This window comes from Lepidochelys kempii, chromosome 28, assembly GCF_965140285.1.
Source record: "Lepidochelys kempii isolate rLepKem1 chromosome 28, rLepKem1.hap1, whole genome shotgun sequence".
Taxonomy (NCBI): Eukaryota; Metazoa; Chordata; order Testudines; family Cheloniidae; genus Lepidochelys; species Lepidochelys kempii.
The window spans coordinates 204,385-226,236 of record NC_136407.1 but is presented as its reverse complement, the minus strand read 5'-3'; the positions used below and the strand labels follow the sequence as shown (position 1 = coordinate 226,236).

Below are 21,852 nucleotides of genomic sequence, written 5' to 3'. Positions count from 1 at the left end.
TCGTTGTCAAAGGTTTGTGGTCGAACTGGGAGGGCAGCTCTACAGGGGTCCCACAGGGGGTCAGTCTTGGGTTTGTCCAATACCTTCATTAAAGGAGTGGGGCGGGGTCGCGAGCACTTTGCAGGACAGGGTCCGAATTCAAAACCACCGTGACCAGCTGGGAGAATCGGTCTGAAGTCCACAAGATTCAGGTCAGTCAAAGCCAGGGCAAGGAACGGCAGGCGGGAAGGAAAATCAAACGCACCGGCGGCGAGGTGGCCGTCGGGCTGGGGCAGATGACAGGCTGCATAGGAGCGAACAGGGAAAGGCAGGGTGGCGCAAAGGGTCACTTTGTTCGGGGCGCAGGGAGGCTATTTGAATCGGGTAGCCAGGAAGGCCTGGGTGATCCCAGGCCTGATGCTAAAGACGCTTCCCAGGCCAGCGAGGGGAGCGACCGACGCAGGAGTCGGGGGACAAAGGAGGAAAGAGGCTCGCATCACGGGGGCCAGTCCGCGTGGGTGTGTGGAAAACAGATCCCGGCTGTTTGTGCGGAGAGCACGGGCTGGGCGGCGAACGGCTGGAACAGCCGTCGGCATGGCTAACGAGCGCAGTGTCAAACGAGCCCCGGCCCCGCGGCCTGTGGCTGAGAAGCTGGCTCCCGGAGAAGCCTCCCCACGGAAGGGTAAATGGGATCCGGCCTGGAGCAGGCCCAGCAGGCAATGTCAGCCCCCCCACGCAGAAGACCCAGAAATGGGGAGGGGGGCGGTGAATTCAGTCCAGGGCAGTCCAGTGAATTCAGTCCAGTCCAGACGAACCCACGGCAGCCCCCCGGGAGCTCTGGTGTGGCCACAGGCAGAGACCGAGGGGCCCCCAGGGGCCTGGGACCTGGCCAGGCTGGGGGGGTGAGATGGGCCCAGAGGATCTAGCAGATGCCCTGCCCCACAGGTTACTAAGCTGGGAGGGGGGAATCCCTTTCCTGCCACCAGCCCGGCACCCCAGCTCGTGTGAGCCAGCCGGACGGCGTGTGAGTGCACGAGGAGGGTGTGGGGTGAGCCCCACAGCTCTTTCCTGCACCCCCCCAGCCCCTCTCTGGGGGGGGTCGCAGCCCCAAGCGGAAGGACCCTCCCCGCTCCCCCCCTCCCCGAACCAGAGAGTGGGGCAAGGCAGGGCCCACCCTGCAGCCAATCGCCTCGCTCCCCATGGGCCAGCCCTCCATGACATCACAGCCCAGTCCTCTATGACATCACTGTAGGGCGGGAAGTGGGGGGGGAAGCAGGGCTGCAACAGGCCCCTCCCCCACTAGGACATAGAGGGGGGAGTGGCTAAGCCCCCCCCCCCCCCTGACCCCAGCCCCCTCTAATTCTTCATCCCTGCCCCCCTCCAGGGGCCCAGCCCCCTGCCCTGGGAGGGTCCCTGCGCTGTCCCCCTGCCTGGGACCCCCAGGCTGCAGCCCCCCCTTCCCGCCCCACTATGAGGTAACAGGCCCTGGGTGCTGCCTCCCAGCGGGACCCCCCACAGCCATGGGGCTGCCCCCCAAGACAGAAGCTGCTGCCCGCCATGTCCTGCGACTCCTGCCAGCGCTTGGGCGACGCCATGCTGGCGGTCCTGGGGCTGCTGGTTATGGGGTGTGTGGGGCTCAACACGACCAGCCTGGTGAGAGCCCGGGGGGCCAGTGGGAACCCCCCCAGCCAGTTAGCCCCCAGCAGAGCCCCCCCGCACTCAGGGCATGGACCCTGGCGTCCGGGCCCAATCCCAGCTGGGACCATTCCCAAGAAATACCCCCATGGTGGGACACTGGGCAGGGGGGCTGCTGTGGGGGGCAGGGGGAGCCAGTGAGGCTGCAAGGGGGGATCCTGGGTTGGGGGGAAGACACCTGGTGGGGGTGAGCTAAGGGTGGGAATATGGGCTGGGTCTGAGAGTGGGGGACACCAGGCTGGGGGGGGCTGGGTCTGAAGGGGGGTGGAAGGGGTCAGGGGGAGCAAGTGGGTCTGATCCATTTCCCCCCCACCCCCAGCTCTGGCTGCACCTGAGACCCCTTGTCCAGCATCTGCTCCGCCTCCTCACCCCAAAATGTGAGTCAAGTGCAGCGAGCTGGGGTGGGGGGACAGGGCCCCCCTTCTCCCAGCATCCTCCAGGGCAGGACCCCCCTTCTCCCAGCACCCCCTGACACGGGAACCCTCCTTCTCCCAGCATCCTCTGAGGCAGGACTCCCCTTCTCCCAGAATCCTCTAAGGTGGGGACCCCCCCTTCTCCCAGCATCCTCCGGGGCAGGGACCCCCCCTTCTCCCAGCATCCTCCAGGGAAGGAACCCTACTTCTCCCAGTAACCCCCAGGGCAGAACCCCACTTCCCCAGAATCTACCGAGGCAGGACCCCCCCTTCTCCCAGCATCCTCTGGGGCAGGACCCCACTTCCACCAGAATCTTCCGGGGTGGGGACCCCCTTCTCTCAGAATCCTCTGGAGCGCAAACCCCCCCCACCCTGCTTTCTCCCAGCGTCATCCACGGCCTGACCCCCATTTCACCCAGCATCCTCAAGGGCAGGGACCCCCCTTCTCCCAGCATCCTCCGGGGTTGTGGGGGGGACAGGACACTGAGCCACAGGCTCCCACAATCCCCTGGGGTGGGGGGGGACACATGAGGCTGGTGGGGGGCTGATACTCCCTTTCTCTCCCCCTGTAGTGGACGCGGGGAGCAGATCGACCGCCTCCCCGGCCAGGCCCTGCAGCCCCCCAGCAGTGCCAGGAGCTTGGGGGGCCTCCAGCCCCCCGAAGGCCAGCCAAAGACCCTGCCCGGGGGCCCATCTCAGCTCCCGACGCCCCCCAGCCGACGCCCCCCCCGGCCTGGAGATGGAGGAGCCCTGGGCACATCCAGCCACACCGCCCAGCCTGGGTGGCCACGCGGCCCCCCGCCCCGCCCACCATGCCTGCATCTGTGTGTGCCCCCTGCCCCAGAGCCCCGGCTGGACCCCACTGCCCCCCAGCCAGGGCGGGGTCACCTCCGAGAGCTGGCAGGGGGACTTCACCGGGGAGGGGGACCCTGTGTACCCCCCCAGCCCCTCCTTTGCCTGCTGGAACCGGGATGGCTCGGGGGTTCTGCGCTAGCCCCCCCACAGGGACAATAAAACGCGGCGCGTGGAGGGGCTGGGGGTGACTCTCTGAGAAGGGGTGAACCCCCCAATGCCACCCAGAACCACAGGCAGCCCCGCCCCAGGGGCAATGGGGGGAGGAGTGGGGCCGCTGGACCTGGCCCCTGTGAGCTGAGTTTGGGGGCTACCCAGCCCTGCCCAAGGGGAGAGAAGCTCCTGCCTCATGGTGATGGCAGAGGGACCCCCCACAGGGGAGATCTGGGGGGCAGGACAGGGCTGAGCAGCCTGGGGGGAAGCTCTCCCCACCCACCTCCATTCCCAGCCCCCTACCTTCAGCCCCAGCGCTCAGCTCCCCTGCGACGGGCACTGGCCCCTGCCTGGCTCCGCGACACCGGATCCGCGTGAGGGGGCGGAGCACGTGTGCCCAGCCCTGCCCCACTGCGGCACTACCTGGCTGTGCCCCACGACCCCAGGGCTGCGAGGGAGAGGGCAGAGCAGAACTCCTGGGTTCCCTGGAGGCAGAGAAAGGCCCCATGCGAGCAGGGGGGTGGGGGGGCCAGGACTCCTGGGTTTCCTGGAGGCAGAGAAAGGCCCCATGCGAGCAGGGGGGTGTGGGGGCCAGGACTCCTGGGTTTCCTGGAGGCAGAGAAAGGGCCCGTGCGAGCAGGGGGGTGAGAGGGGGGCCAGGACTCCTGGGTTCCCTGGAGGCAGAGAAAGGGCCCATGGGAGTGGGGGCGACGCCAGCAGAGATGAGGGCAGGGCTGGTTTATTGGGAGTTCGCGGGTTTACAGCGCGGTATTTACAGCTATGTACACGGGGGGCAGCCCCCTTTTCACCCCCCCACTCCACCCCAGCCAGGTACTGCAGGTGAGTGCTGCTCTGTTAGCCTCTTGCGCCCCCCGCTGGCCTTTGCTGCTGCTGCAGCTGCCCCACATGCCACGGGGGGCTGGGGTCAGATCCCCCCACACACCACTGACCCCAGGCCCGGGGGCACCATGGCCGCGGGGGTGTCCCTGTGGGTGGGGCCAGCTGCTGGGACTCTGCCCCACCCCACCTGCCCTGCCCAAGGGGGCGGAGCCATGGCAGGGCAGGCGAGGTCACTGGGAGGGCTGGGGCGACCCAGCCACGCCCCCCTGCGCCCCGTTGGCCTTGCCGAAGGGGCTGAGGGTGCCGGGCGGGGCTTGGGGGCTGTCACCGGGCTCCTGCTTGATGGTGGAGGTGCCAATGGGGGGCGCCAGGCCGGGCAGCGCCAGCCCCGGTGGGGCCGAGGGGGAGAGCTGGGTCCCAGGGGCCCCTCCGGCTTTGCCCCCCTCGCCCGGGGGCGGCAGCGAGACCACGATGTACTTCTGCAGGCTGCCCGTCACCGTGGCGCTGGGCGCCGTCTGGGCCGTGGAGACCAGCTTCACCACGGGCTGCACCCCGGCCGCCGTGGTGCTGATGGGGGAGCTGGCCGTGCCCAGGGGGCTGCTGCTGAAGGTGATCACCTGCGAACGACAGGCACGGGGGTCAGCGGCCCCCCAAGCCCCCCTGCCGGGGGGGACAGGCCCACGGGGAAGCTAGGGTCCCTGAGGCCCACCGGTCCCCCCACGCCAGCCTGCCCCCCAGGACCCGCCCAGGGCAGCCCCACCCTCCCCCACACTGCCCAGGCCAATCCACCCCGATGGCAGTATTGGGGAGCCTCCCCTCCCCCCATGCCAGCCTGCCCCCACCCAGGGCGGCTGATCGTGATAGGCTGGACACCAGGCAGCTCCGAGAGGGGGGATCCGGAGGGGAGGATGCGGGGGCCGAGGAGCAGCGCAGGCTGGGCAGGCAGCTCCCCGGCGACCCTGCTCGACACCCCGGCTAAGGGCAGGAGCCTGCCAGCCCCCGGCAGCGGGGAGCCTGGGGGACGTGGCTGCAGTGGCAGAGCCGGGCTGCGGAGAGGGGAAACCGAGGCAGGGGTGGCGCAGGGCCGCGGCTGGCCACGGTGCTGGAGCAGAGACGTCGCGCCCCCCTCAGCCCCCTACCTGCTGGGAGGTGCTGCTGCCGGAGGCGGAGGACATGACAATGTACTTGGTGGGGGGCGGGGAGGGCTGGGTGGGGGTGGAGGGGCGGCCGGACACCAGGGTCTGCACGGGCAGCGTGATGGAGCTGGGCACTTTGATGATGCTCGGGGCCCGCGGGGGGCCCTGGGGGGCCTGCGACAGGGTCAGTGTCGGGCGGGGCTGCCGGGGGGAGACGGACAGACACAATCAGACAAACCCACCCCAGCACCCCCCCCACCTCCCAATACGGGGCTCAGCCCCACAGCCTTCTCCCCGGCAGTGGCCAAGGGAACCCCCCTCCTTCTGCCCCGCCACAAACCCACGGGCCTCCCCGCCACAGACTCTCAGGAGCCTGCCCCTCCTAGGTCCCTCCCCACTGACCTCTGTCCCCTTCACCTGGATGCCCACCCCAGAATCAGCTCCCTGCCCCCCGTGACATCCTCTGCCCCCAGACTCACGGTTCCAGCCCCCAGGCAGCTGCCCGTTCTCCCCAGAGCCAGGTACCCACCCCCAGAGCCGGCCAGCTGCCCGCCCCCTCCCCAGAGCCAGCTGCCCCTGTACCTGCGTGATGGTGAGGGTGGTGCGGTTGACCTGCTGGGCCTGCATGGCCGCCTGGGCCCGGGCTTTCACCACGTGGGTGCAGAGCAGGGAGCCCAGGGAGCCGTAGTCGGCCTTGTACGAGTCCTGGTTGTCGGGCGGCGGGCGGACCTTGGCCAGCACCGGGGCGCAGTGCTTCTGCGGGGCAGGCGGAGGGCAGAGGTGAGCGGGAACCCGGCAGGCCGAGGGAGCGCGGCGGGGAAGGAGATGTGGAATGGGAGGGGCCCAGGAGAAAGGGGCGGAGCCTCATGGACTGGGCGGAGCCAAAGAGAAAGGAGCCCACCCAGGAAGTAGGAGGGGCCCCACGGAAGCTGAGAGCAGGAGGGGAGCTAAGTTGCAGCCCCAAATGCGGCAGGCCACGCCCCCCATCCCCAGCACTCACCAGCAGCAGACTCTGGACGTGGTCGGCCCCGATCTTATCGATGTTGCTGACAACCGGCCCCTCCACAATGCCGCGCACCCGCTCGCCCTCCACCTGCAGCCGTGGCAGGATCAGGGTCTTGATCACCTGGGGAGAGGAGCTGTCAGCTGGGAGGCCACCCCCCACCCTACCCCCGCGCCTCCCAGCATGCCCCAGGCTCCGTCCCCCACCCCCAACAGGCCCCGGGGCCCCCCTCCCCCTCGCGTGCCCGGGGTCTCACTCACGTCGTGGCCCAGCTCGGCCAGCCCCGCGATGGAGCCGTACCGCGTGGTCCAGGGCGTCTTCTCGTCCACCCAGCTCTGCGGGGACAAAGGCGGGGTGAGTCCTGCGCCCCCAGGCCCCGCCCCAGGCCCCGCCCCCTCTCTCCAAGCCCCTCCCCCCCTCCCAAAGGGCCTGGGGATGCAGGCATGGATGTTGGTGGCACGAGGCCCCGCCCCCTGCCCAGGCCCCACCCCCACCTTGGTGATGCAGGACTGGATGGTGGTGGTGCTAGGCCCCGCCCCCTCTCCCCAGGCCCCGCCCCACCTTTGGTGAAGGTCTTGGTGATGCAGGACTGGATGGTGGTGGTGGTAGGCCCCGCCCCAGCCCCCACCCCCACCTTGGTGATGCAGGACTGGATGGTGGTGGTGCTAGGCCCCGCCCCTCTCCCAGGCCCCACCCCCTCTCCCCAGGCCCCACCCCACCTTGGAGAAGGTCTTGGTGATGCAGGACTGGATGGTGGTGGTGCTAGGCCCCGCCCCTCTCCCAGGCCCCAACCCCTCTCCCCAAGCCACGCCCCCTCTCCCCAGGCCCCGCCCCACCTTGGTGAAGGTCTTGGTGATGCGGGACTGGATGTTGTTGGTGGTGGTGCTGAAGTTCTTGCAGATCTGGGCGATGAGGCGGGCGGCGAAGTCCCGCAGGGCCCAGTGATTGTCCACGTCCGGCCGCAGGCAGAGCTGCCGGCTCACGATACAGGTCATCACTGCTGGGATCAGCTCGTGCAGCTGGGGGGTGGGGGGCAGTGGGATAGGGGTTAGCCACCATCCGCCTGGCCAGGACCCAGACCCTCCCTCCCCATGCCCAACAGGGCTCGCCGAGGGAAGAGAACCCAGGAATCCTGGCTCCCAGCCCCGCCCCCCCTTAGAGCCGAGCCAGGGCGGCCACTCACGTATTTTTCCAGGTACAAGGTGGGGTTGTCCATCAGCGCCTTCACCATCCGCATCAAGTAGATGAGCAGCGCCAGGTTATTCTGCACCACGTTCACACGCACCTGGGGGGAGACCTGGTCAGGGGTACGGAGCTGGGGGGCTCGCCCACCCTCACACCGGGCCCCCCAGCCTACAGGGGACAGATGCGTCAGGGGTCACAGCCTGGGGGGCTCAGCCCAGAGCCCCACAGGCCCCCCCAGCCTAGAGGGGACAGACGGGGGTCAGGGATCACACCCGGAGGGCTCAGCCCGGCCCCTGCCTTACCCCTTCGGAGATGAAGGTACTGAAGCGCGGTAACATCTGGTAGAGTCCGGGGTCGGTGGCGATGCTCTGCAGGGCCTCCTGGGGGTGGGGCAGAGAGAGAGAGTGGCCCGTCAGCGCTGGGGGGTCTGGGGAGGGGCCCTGTGCGCACAGGGGAAGGGCACACGCAGGCCCGGGGGGGGGGTATGCGGGGGGCACTCACGGCTCTCTTGGCCTCGCAGGACCCCACGCAGGCCTCCGTGATCTCCTTGTAATAAAGCTGCTGCTCCACCGACAGCTCGTGGATGCTTCGCCGTTTCAGCTTCAGCGGGGCCCCCTCCAGCACGGGGGCCTTCTTCTCCTTCCCTGGGGGGCACAGTGTGAGCAGAGCCCCGCCCCCTCCCGCTAGCCCCGCCCCCTCCAGCACGGGGGCCTTCTTCTCCTTCCCTGGGGGGCACAGTGTGAGCAGAGCCCCCTCCCCTCCAGCACGGGGGCCTTCTTCTCCTTCCCTGGGGGGCACAGTGTGAGCAGAGCCCCACCCCCTCCCGCTAGCCCCGCCCCCTCCAGCACGGGGGCCTTCTTCTCCTTCCCTGGGGGGCACAGTGTGAGCAGAGCCCCGCCCCCTCCCGCTAGCCCCGCCCCCTCCAGCACGGGGGCCTTCTTCTCCTTCCCTGGGGGGCACAGTGTGAGCAGAGCCCCGCCCTCTCCCGCACAGGGGCCTTCTTCTCCTTCCCTGGGGGGCACAGTGTGAGCAGAGCCCCGCCCCCTCCCGCTAGCCCCGCCCCCTCCCGCACAGGGGCCTTCTTCTCCTTCCTTGGGGGGCACAGTGTGAGCAGAGCCCCGCCCCCTCCCGCTAGCCCCGCCCCCTCCAGCACAGGGGCCTTCTTCTCCTTCCCTGGGGGGCACAGTGTGAGCAGAGCCCCGCCCCCTCCCGCTAACCCTGCCCCCTCCAGCACGGGGGCCTTCTTCTCCTTCCCTGGGGGGCACAGTGTGAGCAGAGCCCCGCCCCCTCCCGCTAGCCCCGCCCCCTCCAGCACAGGGGCCTTCTTCTCCTTCCCTGGGGGGCACAGTGTGAGCAGAGCCCCGTCCCCTCCAGCACGGGGGCCTTCTTCTCCTTCCCTGGGGGGCACAGTGTGAGCAGAGCCCCGTCCCCTCCAGCACGGGGGCCTTCTTCTCCTTCCCTGGGGGGCACAGTGTGAGCAGAGCCCCGTCCCCTCCAGCACGGGGGCCTTCTTCTCCTTCCCTGGGGGGCACAGTGTGAGCAGAGCCCCGTCCCCTCCAGCACGGGGGCCTTCTTCTCCTTCCCTGGGGGGCACAGTGTGTGCAGAGCCCTCTCCCCTCCCGCTAGCCCCGCCCCCTCCAGCACGGGGGCCTTCTTCTCCTTCCCTGGGGGGCACAGTGTGAGCAGAGCCCCGTCCCCTCCAGCACGGGGGCCTTCTTCTCCTTCCCTGGGGGGCACAGTGTGAGCAGAGCCCCGTCCCCTCCAGCACGGGGGCCTTCTTCTCCTTCCCTGGGGGGCACAGTGTGAGCAGAGCCCTGTCCCCTCCCGCTAACCCTGCCCCCTCCCACACGGGGGCCTTCTTCTCCTTCCCTGGGGGGCACAGTGTGAGCAGAGCCTCGCCCCCTCCTGCTAGCCCCACCCCCTCCAGCACGGGGGCCTTCTTCTCCTTCCCTGGGGGGCACAGTGTGAGCAGAGCCCCACCCCCTCCAGCATGGGGGCCTTCTTCTCCTTCCCTGGGGGGCCACAGTGTGTGCAGAGCCCCCTCCCCTCCCGCTAACCCTGCCCCCTCCAGCACGGGGGGGGCCTTCTTCTCCTTCCCTGGGGGGCACAGTGTGAGCAGAGCCCCATCCCCTCCTGCTAGCCCTGCCCCCCTCCAGCTTGGGGGGACCTCCTTCTCCTTCCCTGGGGGGCATAGTGTGAGCAGAGCCCCGTCCCCTCCAGCACGGGGGCCTTCTTCTCCTTCCCTGGGGGGCACAGTGTGAGCAGAGCCCTGCCCCCTCCCGCTAGCCCCGCCCCCTCCCACACGGGGGCCTTCTTCTCCTTCCCTGGGGGGCACAGTGTGAGCAGAGCCCTCTCCCCTCCCGCTAGCCCCGCCCCCTCCAGCACGGGGGCCTTCTTCTCCTTCCCTGGGGGGCACAGTGTGAGCAGAGCCCCGTCCCCTCCAGCACAGGGGCCTTCTTCTCCTTCCCTGGGGGGCACAGTGTGAGCAGAGCCCCGTCCCCTCCCGCTAACCCTGCCCCCTCCAGCACGGGGGCCTTCTTCTCCTTCCCTGGGGGGCACAGTGTGAGCAGAGCCTCGCCCCCTCCTGCTAGCCCCACCCCCTCCAGCACGGGGGCCTTCTTCTCCTTCCTTGGGGGGCACAGTGTGAGCAGAGCCCCGCCCCCTCCAGCATGGGGGCCTTCTTCTCCTTCCCTGGGGGGCCACAGTGTGTGCAGAGCCCCATCCCCTCCCGCTAGCCCTGCCCCCCTCCAGCTTGGGGGGGCCTCCTTCTCCTTCCCTGGGGGGCACAGTGTGAGCAGAGCCCCGTCCCCTCCAGCACGGGGGCCTTCTTCTCCTTCCCTGGGGAGCACAGTGTGTGCAGAGCCCCGCCCCCCCGCTAGCCCCGCCCCCTCCGGCATGGGGTCCTTCTCCTTCCCTGGGGTAGCAGGGGACATTAGACAGGGTAGAGTCGCTCCCCCACTAACAGCCGCCCTCCAGCTCCCACCCTTCCCTCCCCCACTAACACAGCTCTGCCTCCTGCCTCCGCTCCCCGCCCAGGCCCCTGGGAGCCCCTCCCTCTCCTGGCCCTGCTGCCCCCCCCACCTTTGCCATCCGGGGCGGCTGCGCTCTGCCCTTTGCCCTTCAGGGCACCGTTCTCCTCCTGCCCGGGCTTCGTGGATTTCAATGGCTCCGTGGCCTCCGCTTTCTGCTGCTCTTTGGGGGCTGGAGAGAAACAAGGAGCAGGGTCACGAGCCAGCCCCTCACGTGTGCGGCTATTCATACAGGGGCCCCTCACCCGGTGCAGAGATGCAGCCACCTCTGGGGCAGGGTGGCTGGTTACCCAGGGGCCCCTCGCCCGGCGCGGACATGCAGCCACCTCTGGGGTGGAGCGGCTGGTGACACAGGGACCCCGCACCTGGCGCTGAGATGCAGCCACCTCTGGGGCGGGACACAGGGCTCCACCAAGGGCATTTCTCTGTCGGGAACATGCTAACTTTTGAATGGCCCGTCGGATCAATCCCTGAATTCTGGAGAGCATCGCGGGCATCACCCGGAAATGCTCGTCAGTCGCGTTGCTTAGCGACCAGGTCAAGTGCCCAGACAGAACAGAAGCAGGAGGGTCCGGTTCCCTGTGGGACACCAGAGCGGGGCACTGCGGCCAGACGCCTGGGACCACGACTCACCTGGGGGCGGGTTCTCGGGGATGGCGGGCTGGGTGCCTTCGATGCTGAGCCAGTGAGCTGAAAGGAAGCAGAGAGGGGAGTGAGAGCTGGCACGGAGAGGACCCCCACCCTCGTGCCCTGCATCTTCCCTTCCTTGGCACGCCAGCCCCCCGAAGACCTCCCCCCGCGGCGCCCCCACCTTTGAGGCAGACGTCCAGCGGGACGCGGGGCAGGGGCGTGTTAATGATGTCGCTCAGATCCACTTCCTTCTCCTCGTAGAAGTACAGCTCCCGCCCGCCCCCGCTGGCGTAGCGGAAGGGGATGAACTCCTGGGCGTGGAAGCCGTACAGCGGCTGCGGGGGAGAGGGAGACACGGCTCGGAGAAGCGTTCGCGGTGCCGCCACGGACCAGCCTGCCGAAGGATGAAACCTCGGCCCAGCCCTCTGCCTTCAGGCCAGGACAGGGTATTGGCTGGGGCCCCAGGAGGTCCCCCCTGCGGAGACTTCTCTGGAGTCCCCGTGTCTGTGTAAGCCCTCAGGCCGCACCCTGCCCCTGACATTAAGCATGGCCTGGCTCCGTGGTCTTATGCACTGACTGGGACGGCCCCTGGTATGATACACACCAGGCCCATCAGAGGGGGGATCGCCAGCCGCCTCCAGGCACCAAGCCCCGTACTCAGGAACAGACGTATCTGTGCCGGAAATTAACTCCTGACACATCACACGCGTCTCGCCACAGCAACCGGCAGGCTGCCGGCCGTTGGGAGGGACTCCCCCAAGCTCACGGGCTCCTCTGCTCTAGGAATTGGGGGCCCCCCCGCATAGCCCACCCTCCCCAAGCGTGTGCCCCTACTCAGAAACACCCTGAGGTGCAGAACCACCCCCCAAAGGCAAGAGACGGCCAGTCCTTCGAGCAAGGGGCCCCCTAGCATGGAGCCCAACCAGCCCACGGGGCCCAGCTTACACCCCGGCCCCTGGGCACAACGTCCCTGCCCCACCAGCACCTCAGCAGCAGGGGCTGGAGCAGGGGGTCCCCCCGCGCCCCATTACCTCCACGTTCTTCAGTTTCAAGGCATAGTCCACATCCCCCGTGGTCAGCTTCCGGCGCTTGCCCATGTGCATGAACTTCAGGGCATCCTGTGGGGAGATGCGGGGGGGTCTCTGCGTCACGTGGGGCGCAGGGCTACCACAGCAGGGGGCAGCCCCTCTTCGCCCCAAGGGACTCTGGGAAGGCCAGGGTGGGAGCAGAGCGGGGGGCTGGGGGGGGAGGAGGGCAGGGTCCGCTGGAGGCGTTGAGTGTTTGGGGGCTGGGGTTCCCCTTGGGCCAGGATGGGGCCGCGCCGTGGGGGATTTTCCCGGGGGACGGGCGTAGGTACGGACAGCGTGTGTGCGAGGGAGGGAGGGCGGGGGGTCCTGCCCACCCCCGGGGGCTCTCTTTACGCCAGTGGCTGGGTGGGGGGAGGGCGAGGGCGGGGTGCGGGGGCATCCCCCAGAGCGGGTGGCGGGATGGGCTGGCGCCCGGGGCGGGGAAGGGGGGGGTTGTGTTGTGAAGGGCCCCCCCCGGGGCAGAGGACGGGTGTGGGGGCGGCGCGGGCCCCCGTACCTGGGCGATCTCCTTGATGCGGTAGCTGACCTCGTCGGCCAGCAGCTGGCAGGTCTCCTCGGGCACCTGGGCGATGCCCATGGCCTCCGCCATCACCTTCATGGACTCGGCCGGCAGCAGCGTGTGGCTCAGCTTCGGCTTCTTCTCCTCCGCCATCCTCCCGCCCCGGCCCCGCCGCCACCTGGGGGGGGGGGCGGGTGAGACATCGGGGGGGCGGCACCCGGGGGGGGGGGCCGGGCGAGACCGCGTCTCCCCTCGCCCCCGGAGCCGGCAGAGACCCCCAGCGCCAGGCCCCGAGCCAGGGGCCCCCGGCTCCTGCCCCCCCCGGCCTCCTCCCCCCCTGGCCTCAGCCGCCCCCTCCCCCCCCGGCTCCTGCCCCCCCCCGGCCTCAGCCTCCCCCTTCCCCCAGCTCCCCCCCGGCTCCTGCCCCCCCCGGCCTCCCCCTCCCCCCAGCTCCCCCCCGGCTCCTGCCCCCCGCCGGCCTCCTCCCCCCCTGGCCTCAGCCTCCCCCTCCCCCCCCCGGCCTCAGCCTCCCCCTCCCCCCCCGGCTCCTGCCCCCCCCGGGCCTCCTCCCCCCCCGGCCTCAGCCTCCCCCTCCCCCCAGCTCCCCACCCGGCTCCTGCCCCCCCCGGCCTCCTCCCCCCCCGGCCTCAGCCTCCCCCTCCCCCCAGCTCCCCACCCGGCTCCTGCCCCCCCCGGCCTCCCCCTCCCCCCAGCTCCCCCCCGGCTCCTGCCCCCCCCGGCCTCCCCCTTCCCCCAGCTCCCCCCCCCGGCCTCAGCCTCCCCCTCCTCCCAGCTCCCCCCCCAGCTCCTGCCCCCACGGGCCTCCCCCCCCACCTCTCACTCCCGCTCCGCGCTCTCCTCCTCGTCCGCCGCCATCTTGCTCCCGCCCCGCCTCCTCCCGGTCCTGGCAGATGCACACTGCCCGCCCCTCGCCCTCGCCCTGGGACACCCCGCGCGGTTCCCGCTCACAGCGCAGGGCCCCGATGCTCTTCGCTCCGATGTTCCGCCCTGATCCTCGCCGCTGCTCGTCCCTCGAGCCCGCGCCCCGCCGGCCCCTCACTACAACCCTGCCAGGACCCGAACACCGGAGTAGGGGAGGGGCCAGCGTGGGACACCGACCGGCGGCTAGGCAGGGCAATGCGCAAGCGCGGGATGGGCGAAAGACTGCAATGCGCATGCGTGGGCCCTGAGGGCCGGGACTGCGCCTGCGTACTGCGCGCGGATTCATTCTACCGAGCATGCGCAACATTGTGCTGAGGGGACGTTATATTATGCATGCGCTTTACTACGCATGCGCCATTAGTTTTCTCCCCTCGCCTTTGGCTCACGATGCGCATGCGTAGTCCCGCTCCTTTCGTTTAACCGGGCGGTCCGACAGTGCTTTTCCCAGCCCCGCCCCCCCTCTGTTGCGCATGCGCCTCGTTCCTCCCGACGGCTGCGTCTACGCGCATGCGCCGGCCGTCCCAGCTAGGCGCTGACTGCGCATGCTCGGTGCCAGCTCCCCCTTAAAGGGCCAGCGCCGCTATTTCCTTCCCAGGGCGGGGGCGCAGCCATGTGGCTCCCCCTGCTGGGGCTGCTGCTGCTCGGGGCGCCGGGGCGCGGGGCGGGGCAGGAGGGGGACGAGAGGCGGCCCACCCCCTGCGAAGGTAACCTGGGGGGAGGGGCTCTTAAAGGGGCCACGCGCCCTGTCTGGGGCTGTAGGGCCCGGTCTATATGGGGCTATAGGGACCAGCGGCCAGGCCTGGCCAGCGAATCAGGAGCAGGCTGGCTTTGTGCACAGAGATGAGCTCTCCCTAGATATCCGTATGGTCCGTATGGGGTTATATGGACTAGGGAGGGGCTGCAAGGCCCAGGCAAGGGGAGGGGGCACAGGGCCTGGCTGGGTCCGGGGCGGGTGGGAGAGGTGCCCAGGCTGTCCCTATGGGGCTATAGGGACCAGGGATGGGGGGACAGCCTCAGTGGGGGGGTACGGGGCCATGGACGGGGGGGGCATACGGGCCAGGCGGCTGGCTGCTGACTCCCCCCCACCCCACCCCGCCCCGGCAGTCTGCAAGTACCTGAGCCTGGAGTTGCAGGAGACCCTGGTGCAGAGCGGCCGCTCCAAGGAGGTGCTGGAGCTGGGGCAGGTGCTGGACTCGGGCAAGCGGAAGAGACGCATCCAGTACAACACCTCGTAAGCGTGGGGGGCTGGGGTCCCGGGTGCCGAGAGTGAATCGACCCCCCCACCCCCAGGGCCCCGAGCGCTCGGCAGACCCAGGCCCGTGGCATGTCGTGACGCCCAGAAACCCGGTTTCCCTGTCACCCGAACCCCAGAATTGTCTTTTTCTGCCCACATCCAAAAGCAAATCTCTTTTTTTTTTTAACCAAACGTCGGAAATTTCCATCCAAAATGGTTCCGTTTCGGGGGGTTGGTTCGTTTGTTTGTTTATTTATTTTAGACCAAAACCAGGAAAATTCCACCCTTTGCACAAAACTGGTTTGTTTGGGGCAATTTACTCCAGGCAAAAGATGCTCCCTGCCGGGATCCGGGCCCCAATCCAGCCGGGATCTGGACCCAGACCCGGACCCCGATTCTGGCTTCAGTCAGACCCGCTGCGGTGGGGTTTTAAACTCAAACCTGACCTCAGCTTTGCAGAGCAAAGCGCTGTGTGATGACCCCGATTCTGCCAGCCCCCCAACTCCTCACCGCCCCACTTCTGTCCACCTAGGGAAACCCGACTGGCCGAGGCCCTAGAAACCGTGTGCGAGCGGTTCCTGCATTACAACGTCCATGCCGAGCGCCCAGGCAGCCTGCGGTATGCCAAGGTACGGCTGGGAGCCAGGACTCCTGGGTTCTCTCCCTGACTCGGGGAGGGGGGGGCTGGTGGGTTAGAGCAGGGTGGGGCTAAGAGCCGGGACTCCTGGGTTCTCTCCCTGGCTCTGGGAGGGAATTGGGGTGTGGGGTCTGGTGGGTTTGAACGGAGGGAGGAGTTTAGCAGCCAGGACTCCTGGGTTCTCTTCTTTCCCTGCAGGGTCAGAGCCAGACGATGAACACCCTGAAGAACCTGGTGAACAAGGGGGTGAAGGTGGATCTGGGGATCCCCCTGGAGCTCTGGGATGAGCCATCCGTGGAGGTGACACAGCTGAAGCAGCAGGCGAGTGTGGGGGGTGATGAGTTGGGGGGTGGCGGGGGAAAAGCCAGTGGGCTCTGCCCTGTGTGGGGTTGGGGATGGGTGGCAGAACACGGCGTCAGAACAAGAACTAGTGCCGGAAGCTGAAGCCAGACAAATTCCTGTGAGAAACGAGTGAGACAAGCCGGGGGAGGCCACGTTCGTTATTGGATCGATGGTGGGGGTGTGATGGGTTTGGTCACAGAGGTGCCCTTGGGACTGTCACCCGACGTGCTGAAATTACCTCGGAGCCCGTTTTCCCTGCCAGCTTGGGACTCCAGACCCCTGCCTTGTTGAGCCAGTCACGCCAGCCTGCGGCAAACACGGACCCCGGGTCTGGTCCACGCCCCCAAAGCTGCAGGCTTAACTGAGAGCCGCTTAAGAAGTGTTCCTGTCTCCAGCACCCAGACACCCACCTCCCAATGGGACCCAAACCCCAAATCAATCCGTTTTACTCTGTATAAATCTTATATGGAGTAAATTCATAAACTGTCGGCCCTCTGTAACTCTGATAGAGAGAGATGCACAGCTGTTTGCTGCCCCAGGTATTAATTACTTACTCTGGGTTAATTGATAAGCAAAAGTGATTTTATTAAGTATGAAAAGTAGGATTTAAGTGGTTCCAAGTAATAACAGACAGAACAGAGTAAGTGACCAAGCAAAATAAAACAAAAACACGCACGTCTAAGCCTAATACAGTAGGAAACGGATTACAGATAAAACCTCACCCTCCGAGATGCTCCAATAAGCTTCTTCGCAGACCGGCCTCCTTCCTCGTCTGGGCCCAAAGCTTCGCCCTGGTGCAGCCTTGTTCCGGCTCAGGTGGTCACTAGGGGATTTCTCACGACCGGCCCCCTTTGTCCTGCTCCACCCCCTTCTATAGCTTTGGCATAGGGCGGGAATCTTTTGTCTCTCTGGGTCCCCAGCCCCCCTTCTCAATGGCAAAGCCCCAGGTATAAGATGGATTCCAGCACCAGGGGACATGGTGACAGGTCCCGTGAGACCCCCAAGCCTCCGTTCTTCCTGGCCTGGCTCACAGGGAGGCCTGCCCGCAAACAGAGCCCTCTACAGCCAAGTGTCCTGGCCGACGGGCGCCATCCAGATTCCCAACCACCATCAACGGCCCACCCTTCGCATCAGTACTGTAGGACCCCGGAGTTATACTTCGTGCTTCTAGCTTCAGATACAAGAGTGATGCATTCACACAAACAGGACGACCACACTCCGTAGCTCACAAGCTTTCTCATGATACCGCACAAGGGACCTTTTGCATGACGCATATTCCAGCGACATTATATTCACGCTCATTAGCATATTTTCATAAAAGCATATGGAGTGCAGCATCACGGAGTGGGGGGTGACCAGCCCTCACAAGGCCGCTTCTCATGGGTGCATCCCAGGCTGGGGGGGGGCGTCTCCCCCCACCCCCCATCTCTCTCACCCCCTGGGGCCGACAGGGTACTGACCACATCGAACGCTGCAAACAAACCGCAGCAGGCCCCAGATTGCTCCCGGTGCGGGTGAATCAGCCCTGGGCCCGGTTCTGCGGTGCGGGAGGGCGTCTCCTTCTCCTGGTGCGTCTCTGGGACACGCAGGCAACTGGTTTCCCCCCGGGGGCCGCAGGGGCCAGGGTCTCTGGGCTGTGCAGGCAGGGGGTTACTGGGCCCCTCTGACCTTCCGTCCCATGGCCGGGTCCCCTCTCCCCGCAGTGCGAGACGATGCTAGAGGAATTCGAGGCCGTGCTGGAGGACTGGTACTTCCACCACCAGGAGACGGCACTGGGAGCCTTCCTGTGCGAAGGGCACGTGCTGGCGGCTGGAGAGAGAGGTGTGTAAACCACCCCCCCAGCTCTGCCGGGGCCCCTCACTCCCGACCCGCAGCCCCTGCAAGCCCAGCCCTGGGCCCCCCAGCTCTGCCGGTGCCCCTCACTCCTGACCCATAGCCCCCTGCTAGCCCAGCCCTGGGCCCCCCAGCTCTGCCGGAGCCCCTCACTCCCGACCCATAGCCCCCTGCTAGCCCAGCCCTGGGCCCCCCAGCTCTGCCGGAGCCCCTCATTCCCGACCCATAGCCCCCTGCTAGCCCAGCTCTGGGCCCCCCAGCTCTGCCAGAGCCCCTCACTCCCGACCCATAGCCCCCTGCCAGCCCAGCCTTGCCCTCCCCAGCCCTGCCGGGGCCCCTCACTCCCGACCCGCAGCCCCTGCAAGCCCAGCCCTGGGCCCCCCAGCTCTGCCGGTGCCCCTCACTCCCGACCCGCCCGACCCGCAGCCCCTGCAAGCCCAGCCCTGGGCCCCCCAGCTCTGCCGGAGCCCCTCATTCCCGACCCATAGCCCCCTGCCAGCCCAGCCTTGCCCTCCCCAGCCCTGCCGGGGCCCCTCACTCCTGCTCCGCAGCCCCCTGCTAGCCCAGCCCTGGGCCCCCCAGCTCTGCCGGAGCCCCTCATTCCCGACCCATAGCCCCCTGCTAGCCCAGCCCTGGGCCCCCCAGCTCTGCCGGTGCCCCTCACTCCCGACCCATAGCCCCCTGCTAGCCCAGCCTTGCCCTCCCCAGCCCTGCCGGGGCCCCTCACTACTGCTCCGCAGCCCCCTGCTAGCCCAGCCCTGGGCCCCCCACCTCTGCCGGAGCCCCTCATTCCCGACCCATAGCCCCCTGCTAGCCCAGCCCTGGGCCCCCCAGCTCTGCCGGTGCCCCTCACTCCCGACCCATAGCCCCCTGCTAGCCCAGCCTTGCCCACCCCAGCCCTGCCGGGGCCCCTCACTCCTGCTCCGCAGCCCCCTGCTAGCCCAGCCCTGCCCCCCCCCAGCTCTGCCGGAGCCCCTTACTCCTGCTCCGCAGCCCCCTGCTAGCCCAGCCCTGCCCCCCCCCAGCTCTGCCGGAGCCCCTTACTCCTGCTCCGCAGCCCCCTGCTAGCCCAGCCCTGGGCCCCCCAGCTCTGCCGGAGCCCCTCACTCCCGACCCATAGCCCCCTGGTAGCCCAGCCCTGCCCTCCCCAGCCCTGCCGGGGCCCCTTACTCCTGCTCCGCAGCCCCCTGCTACCCCAGCCCTGGGCCCCCCAGCTCTGCCGGAGCCCCTCACTCCCGACCCATAGCCCCCTGCTAGCCCAGCCTTGCCCCCCGCAGCTCTGCCGGGGCCCCTCACTCCCAACCCGCAGCCCCTGCTAGCCCAGCCCTTCCCCCCCGAGCCCTGCCGGGGCCCCTCATTCCTGACCCGCAGCCCCTGCCAGCCCAGCCCCCCCAGCCCTGCCGGGACCCCTCACTCCCGCCCCATAGCCCCCTGCTAGCCCAGCCCTGGGCTCTCTGAACACACAGGCTATTTTTCTGTTCTGCCTCATCCCCTTCCCCCTGCTGTTGGGTTGGCTGCTGCCCCACCCCAGAGGCAGCTGCCTTTCCAGCCCAGGAGAGGCACCAGGCCTGTTAACTATTCTCTGCCCCCCACAGGGTGTCTGAGCGAGGTCTGGACAGGGAGGAAGGGTGACGAGGGAGCCCAGGAAGAGGAGGAGGAAGAGACGATGAAACAACCCAGCCCCCTCGCCAGGCATGCAGATCGTGACCCAGGGGAGCTCTGAGCAGTGGGGAGGGGGCGGGCGGGTTTGGTACATTCAGGGGGAGGGACTTTGACACCCCTGCTTGCCTTCTCCCCCCAGGGCCTGCAGGTCCCTGCTGGGGACTTGGGAAAGGTCTGGATCTGCCTTTTCGGTGCCTTATGCACAGCGGCCTGGGGAGATGTGGAATTCCCCTCCTCCCCCACTGCCCCTGTTGTCATTCGGTCTATGTCTCTGTCTGTCCATCTCTGGTTTTTATACAGAAATCGCTGGCCACAGTGAAGTGGTTTTTTGTTGTCGTTGGCTGGTTCCCTTGGGGGTCAGGAGGGCTGGGCTGGTCGGTGGGGAGCAGGAGGAGCTGGGCTGTGGGGGGCTTGGGTGGGCAGGAGGGAGCTGGGCTGTAGGGGGGGCAGAAGAGGGGGTTTGGGGGAGCTGGGCTATAAGGGGGACAGGAGGGGCTTGGGGGTGTATGACCGGGGTCCTAGTGGGGAGCCAGCTGTGGTCACTCAATTAGGGTAAACTGCAAAGACTGGGGCAGCCAAACCCCGTAAAGCTGGTGGATTTTTCCCATACTCCGATCTACCAAACCAGCATACAACAGCTTTCCTGAAAGCGATCCAGCCTCAGGCCCCCAGCCAGGTACCCACGTCAAATACGGTGAAAATTTCTGTAAATCTTATTTCCTCCTATAAACGAAAACGTCCTGCCGATCCCAAAGGGTCGGGCACCTTCCCTCCCAGAAAGAACGGGGCGGGGGGGGGGGGCGTGTGGCACTTGAAAGAGACTAACACATTTGTCTGAGCATAAGCTTGTTGCCGGCACCCAGTGCCGAGAGGCTAAACAACAGCTGGGGTTGGTTTGCTACCCGGTGTGCGTCACCCAATGATCACAACGGGGTGGAGACGCAGAAAAGTTTATTTGCAGCTGCGAAAAGGTCCAGGGAGAATAAAATCTCAAATCCTGCACCCAGAGCAGGAAGTTACACAGGCTTTTATACATCCTTTCTTCAGCATACTTATCCAATGGCAAGCTGCCCTAAGTATCCATCTAGCCAGCCAATCCAGTTCCCAGCTAGTTCCCTGGTTCTCTGTATCATTTGTTAAACTCTACATAAAGCTGCTTTGTTCGGCATTGGTCTTCCATATCTGCCCTGTTCGGCCTCCCTTAGTTTCAGGCAGTCGGACTCTGCAGCACATTGTTGCAGATCCTCAGCATAACGGCTGCGAGTGCCTCCAGGCGGGAGCGGGGGCCAAGGACACCTGGGCCTAGTGCGAGGGCGCTTCATCGACACTCGTGGTCTTTTATCCCCCCGAGTTACCTAGTGGCCAGGCCCCAGGGTCCCCAACAAGCTCTCCGGGGAAGCGGGCTGTGGCTCGGGAGAGCTCGCGCTCTAATCAATGTGTTGGTCCCCTCCTGCCACGCGCCCCCCTTGTTCTTTTTGCGGATTCGGACTCACACGGCTGCTGCGCTCTCACCTCCCAGGTGAATGAATAGTCCGGACCTTACCCAAGTCCTCGCGACAGCCAATTCTTACGAAACGAACTAAGCTTTATTGAGAAAGAAAAGCGAGAAGGGTTAACAGAGCAGCAAAGAGCCGTGAGCCGCCTTCAGGGCGGTGCAGGGCCACGGGGAGGCGGTGAGCTTTGCGCCGAGTTCTTTCAGAAATAGTTCCCAGCCCCATGTCCAAGGCCCCTGTTCAGGGCGCAACGGGGACCTCCGTCGTGCCAGTCGGACGTCCCCCGATGAAGCCTAAGCAGGTGTGAGATGACAGGATCAGGACCCCAGGATCTTTTCTACAATTTCGTGTCCTCCGCGACCCGCTGGGAGTTGCCCGGGGACGGCTTTGCGGCGGGTCCCTCCCCGGTCCTTCGCGATGGGAATGAGCAGAAGGCCACGGGCGGGACGCTGCAGAGGGAGATGAACGCCGAGATAGCCCGTGCTCACGGCGCATTGAAGCGATACCCGAACACAGGGTCCCTGTCGTGCGTAAAGACATAAAAACACAGACGTTCTCTCCCCGCAGATCCGCGGAGGGTTATTTATTCTGCAGGATGTTTAACCCTTTCCAGCCATGCGTCACAGGAGGGCAGGGGGGACCTGGGCTGTAAGGGGGGGCAGGAGGGGCGGGTTGGGGGGAGAAGGGGGGGCAGGGGGCAGGAGGGAGCTGGGCTGTAAGGGGGGGCGGGAGGGGCGGGTTCGGGGGAGAAGGGGGGGCAGGGGGCAGGAGGGAGCTGGGCTGTAAGGGAGGGCGGGAGGGGCAGGTTGGGGAGAGAAGGGGGGTTGGGGGCAGGAGGGGGGGTTGGGGCGAGGCGGAGAAGGGGGGCAGGGGGCAGGAGGGAGCTGGGCTGTAAGGGGGACAGGGGACAGGAGGAGCAGTTGGGGGCAGGAGGGAGCTGGGCTGTAAGGGGGGGCAGGGGGCAGTTGGGGGCAGGAGGGAGCCGGGCTGTAAAGGGGGGCAGGAGGGGCTGGTTGGGGGGAGAAGGGGGGCAGGGGGCAGGAGGGAGCTGGGCTGTAAGGGGGGGCGGGAGGGGCGGGTTGGGGGGAGAAGCGGGGCAGGAGGGAGCCGGGCTGTAAGGGGGAGCAGGGGGCAGGAGGGGCAGTTGGGGGCAGGAGGGAGCTGGGCTGTAAGGGGGGCAGGGGCGAGAAGGGGGTTGGGGGCAGGA

The 21,852-nt window shown here is 67.4% G+C and overlaps 2 protein-coding genes across 4 annotated transcripts; one reads left to right on the top strand and one right to left on the bottom strand.

Moving 5' to 3' along the window:
- Positions 1-3,815: 3,815 nt before the first annotated feature.
- Positions 3,816-13,635, bottom strand: TAF6 (TATA-box binding protein associated factor 6). 3 transcript variants are annotated; one of them, XM_078850817.1, is made up of 15 exons: positions 13,472-13,635; positions 12,500-12,680; positions 11,947-12,033; positions 11,097-11,250; positions 10,919-10,975; positions 10,338-10,457; positions 7,758-7,900; positions 7,559-7,636; positions 7,255-7,356; positions 6,908-7,090; positions 6,332-6,406; positions 6,069-6,194; positions 5,651-5,824; positions 5,072-5,269; positions 3,816-4,549 (listed from the first exon to the last, which is right to left on the bottom strand). In XM_078850817.1, exons 2-15 carry the CDS (start codon positions 12,653-12,655, stop codon positions 4,163-4,165), a joined length of 2,040 nt encoding a protein of 679 aa, XP_078706943.1. In that variant the 5' UTR covers positions 12,656-12,680; positions 13,472-13,635; the 3' UTR covers positions 3,816-4,162. The 3 variants fall into 3 exon arrangements, with proteins under 3 accessions (XP_078706943.1, XP_078706942.1, XP_078706944.1); XM_078850816.1 differs by lacking the exon at positions 13,472-13,635 and adding an exon at positions 13,337-13,405; XM_078850818.1 differs by lacking the exons at positions 5,072-5,269; positions 13,472-13,635 and adding an exon at positions 13,337-13,405.
- A 373-nt stretch (positions 13,636-14,008) lies between these two features.
- Positions 14,009-19,467, top strand: CNPY4 (canopy FGF signaling regulator 4). The gene is made up of 6 exons (XM_078850819.1): positions 14,009-14,148; positions 14,549-14,675; positions 15,211-15,307; positions 15,514-15,636; positions 17,361-17,478; positions 19,086-19,467. The coding sequence occupies exons 1-6, from the start codon at positions 14,055-14,057 to the stop codon at positions 19,211-19,213; spliced, it is 687 nt and encodes a 228-aa protein (XP_078706945.1). The 5' UTR covers positions 14,009-14,054; the 3' UTR covers positions 19,214-19,467.
- Positions 19,468-21,852: the final 2,385 nt, after the last annotated feature.

What these genes read in the sequence shown, in the direction of transcription:
- TAF6 (XM_078850817.1), bottom strand. Translation starts at nt 12,655, where the DNA reads ATGGCGGAGGAGAAGAAGCCGAAGCTGAGCCACACGCTGCTGCCGGCC. An exon ending in GCTGGACGTCTGCCTCAAAG is followed by an intron (nt 10,976 to 11,096) that starts GTGGGGGCGCCG and finishes GCTTCCTTTCAG; the next exon opens with CTCACTGGCTCAGCATCGAA. An exon ending in AGCCGCCCCGGATGGCAAAG is followed by an intron (nt 7,901 to 10,337) that starts GTGGGGGGGGCA and finishes TGTGCCCCCCAG; the next exon opens with GGAAGGAGAAGAAGGCCCCC.
- CNPY4 (XM_078850819.1), top strand. Translation starts at nt 14,055, where the DNA reads ATGTGGCTCCCCCTGCTGGGGCTGCTGCTGCTCGGGGCGCCGGGGCGC. An exon ending in GCAGCCTGCGGTATGCCAAG is followed by an intron (nt 15,308 to 15,513) that starts GTACGGCTGGGA and finishes CTTTCCCTGCAG; the next exon opens with GGTCAGAGCCAGACGATGAA. An exon ending in TGACACAGCTGAAGCAGCAG is followed by an intron (nt 15,637 to 17,360) that starts GCGAGTGTGGGG and finishes CTCTCCCCGCAG; the next exon opens with TGCGAGACGATGCTAGAGGA.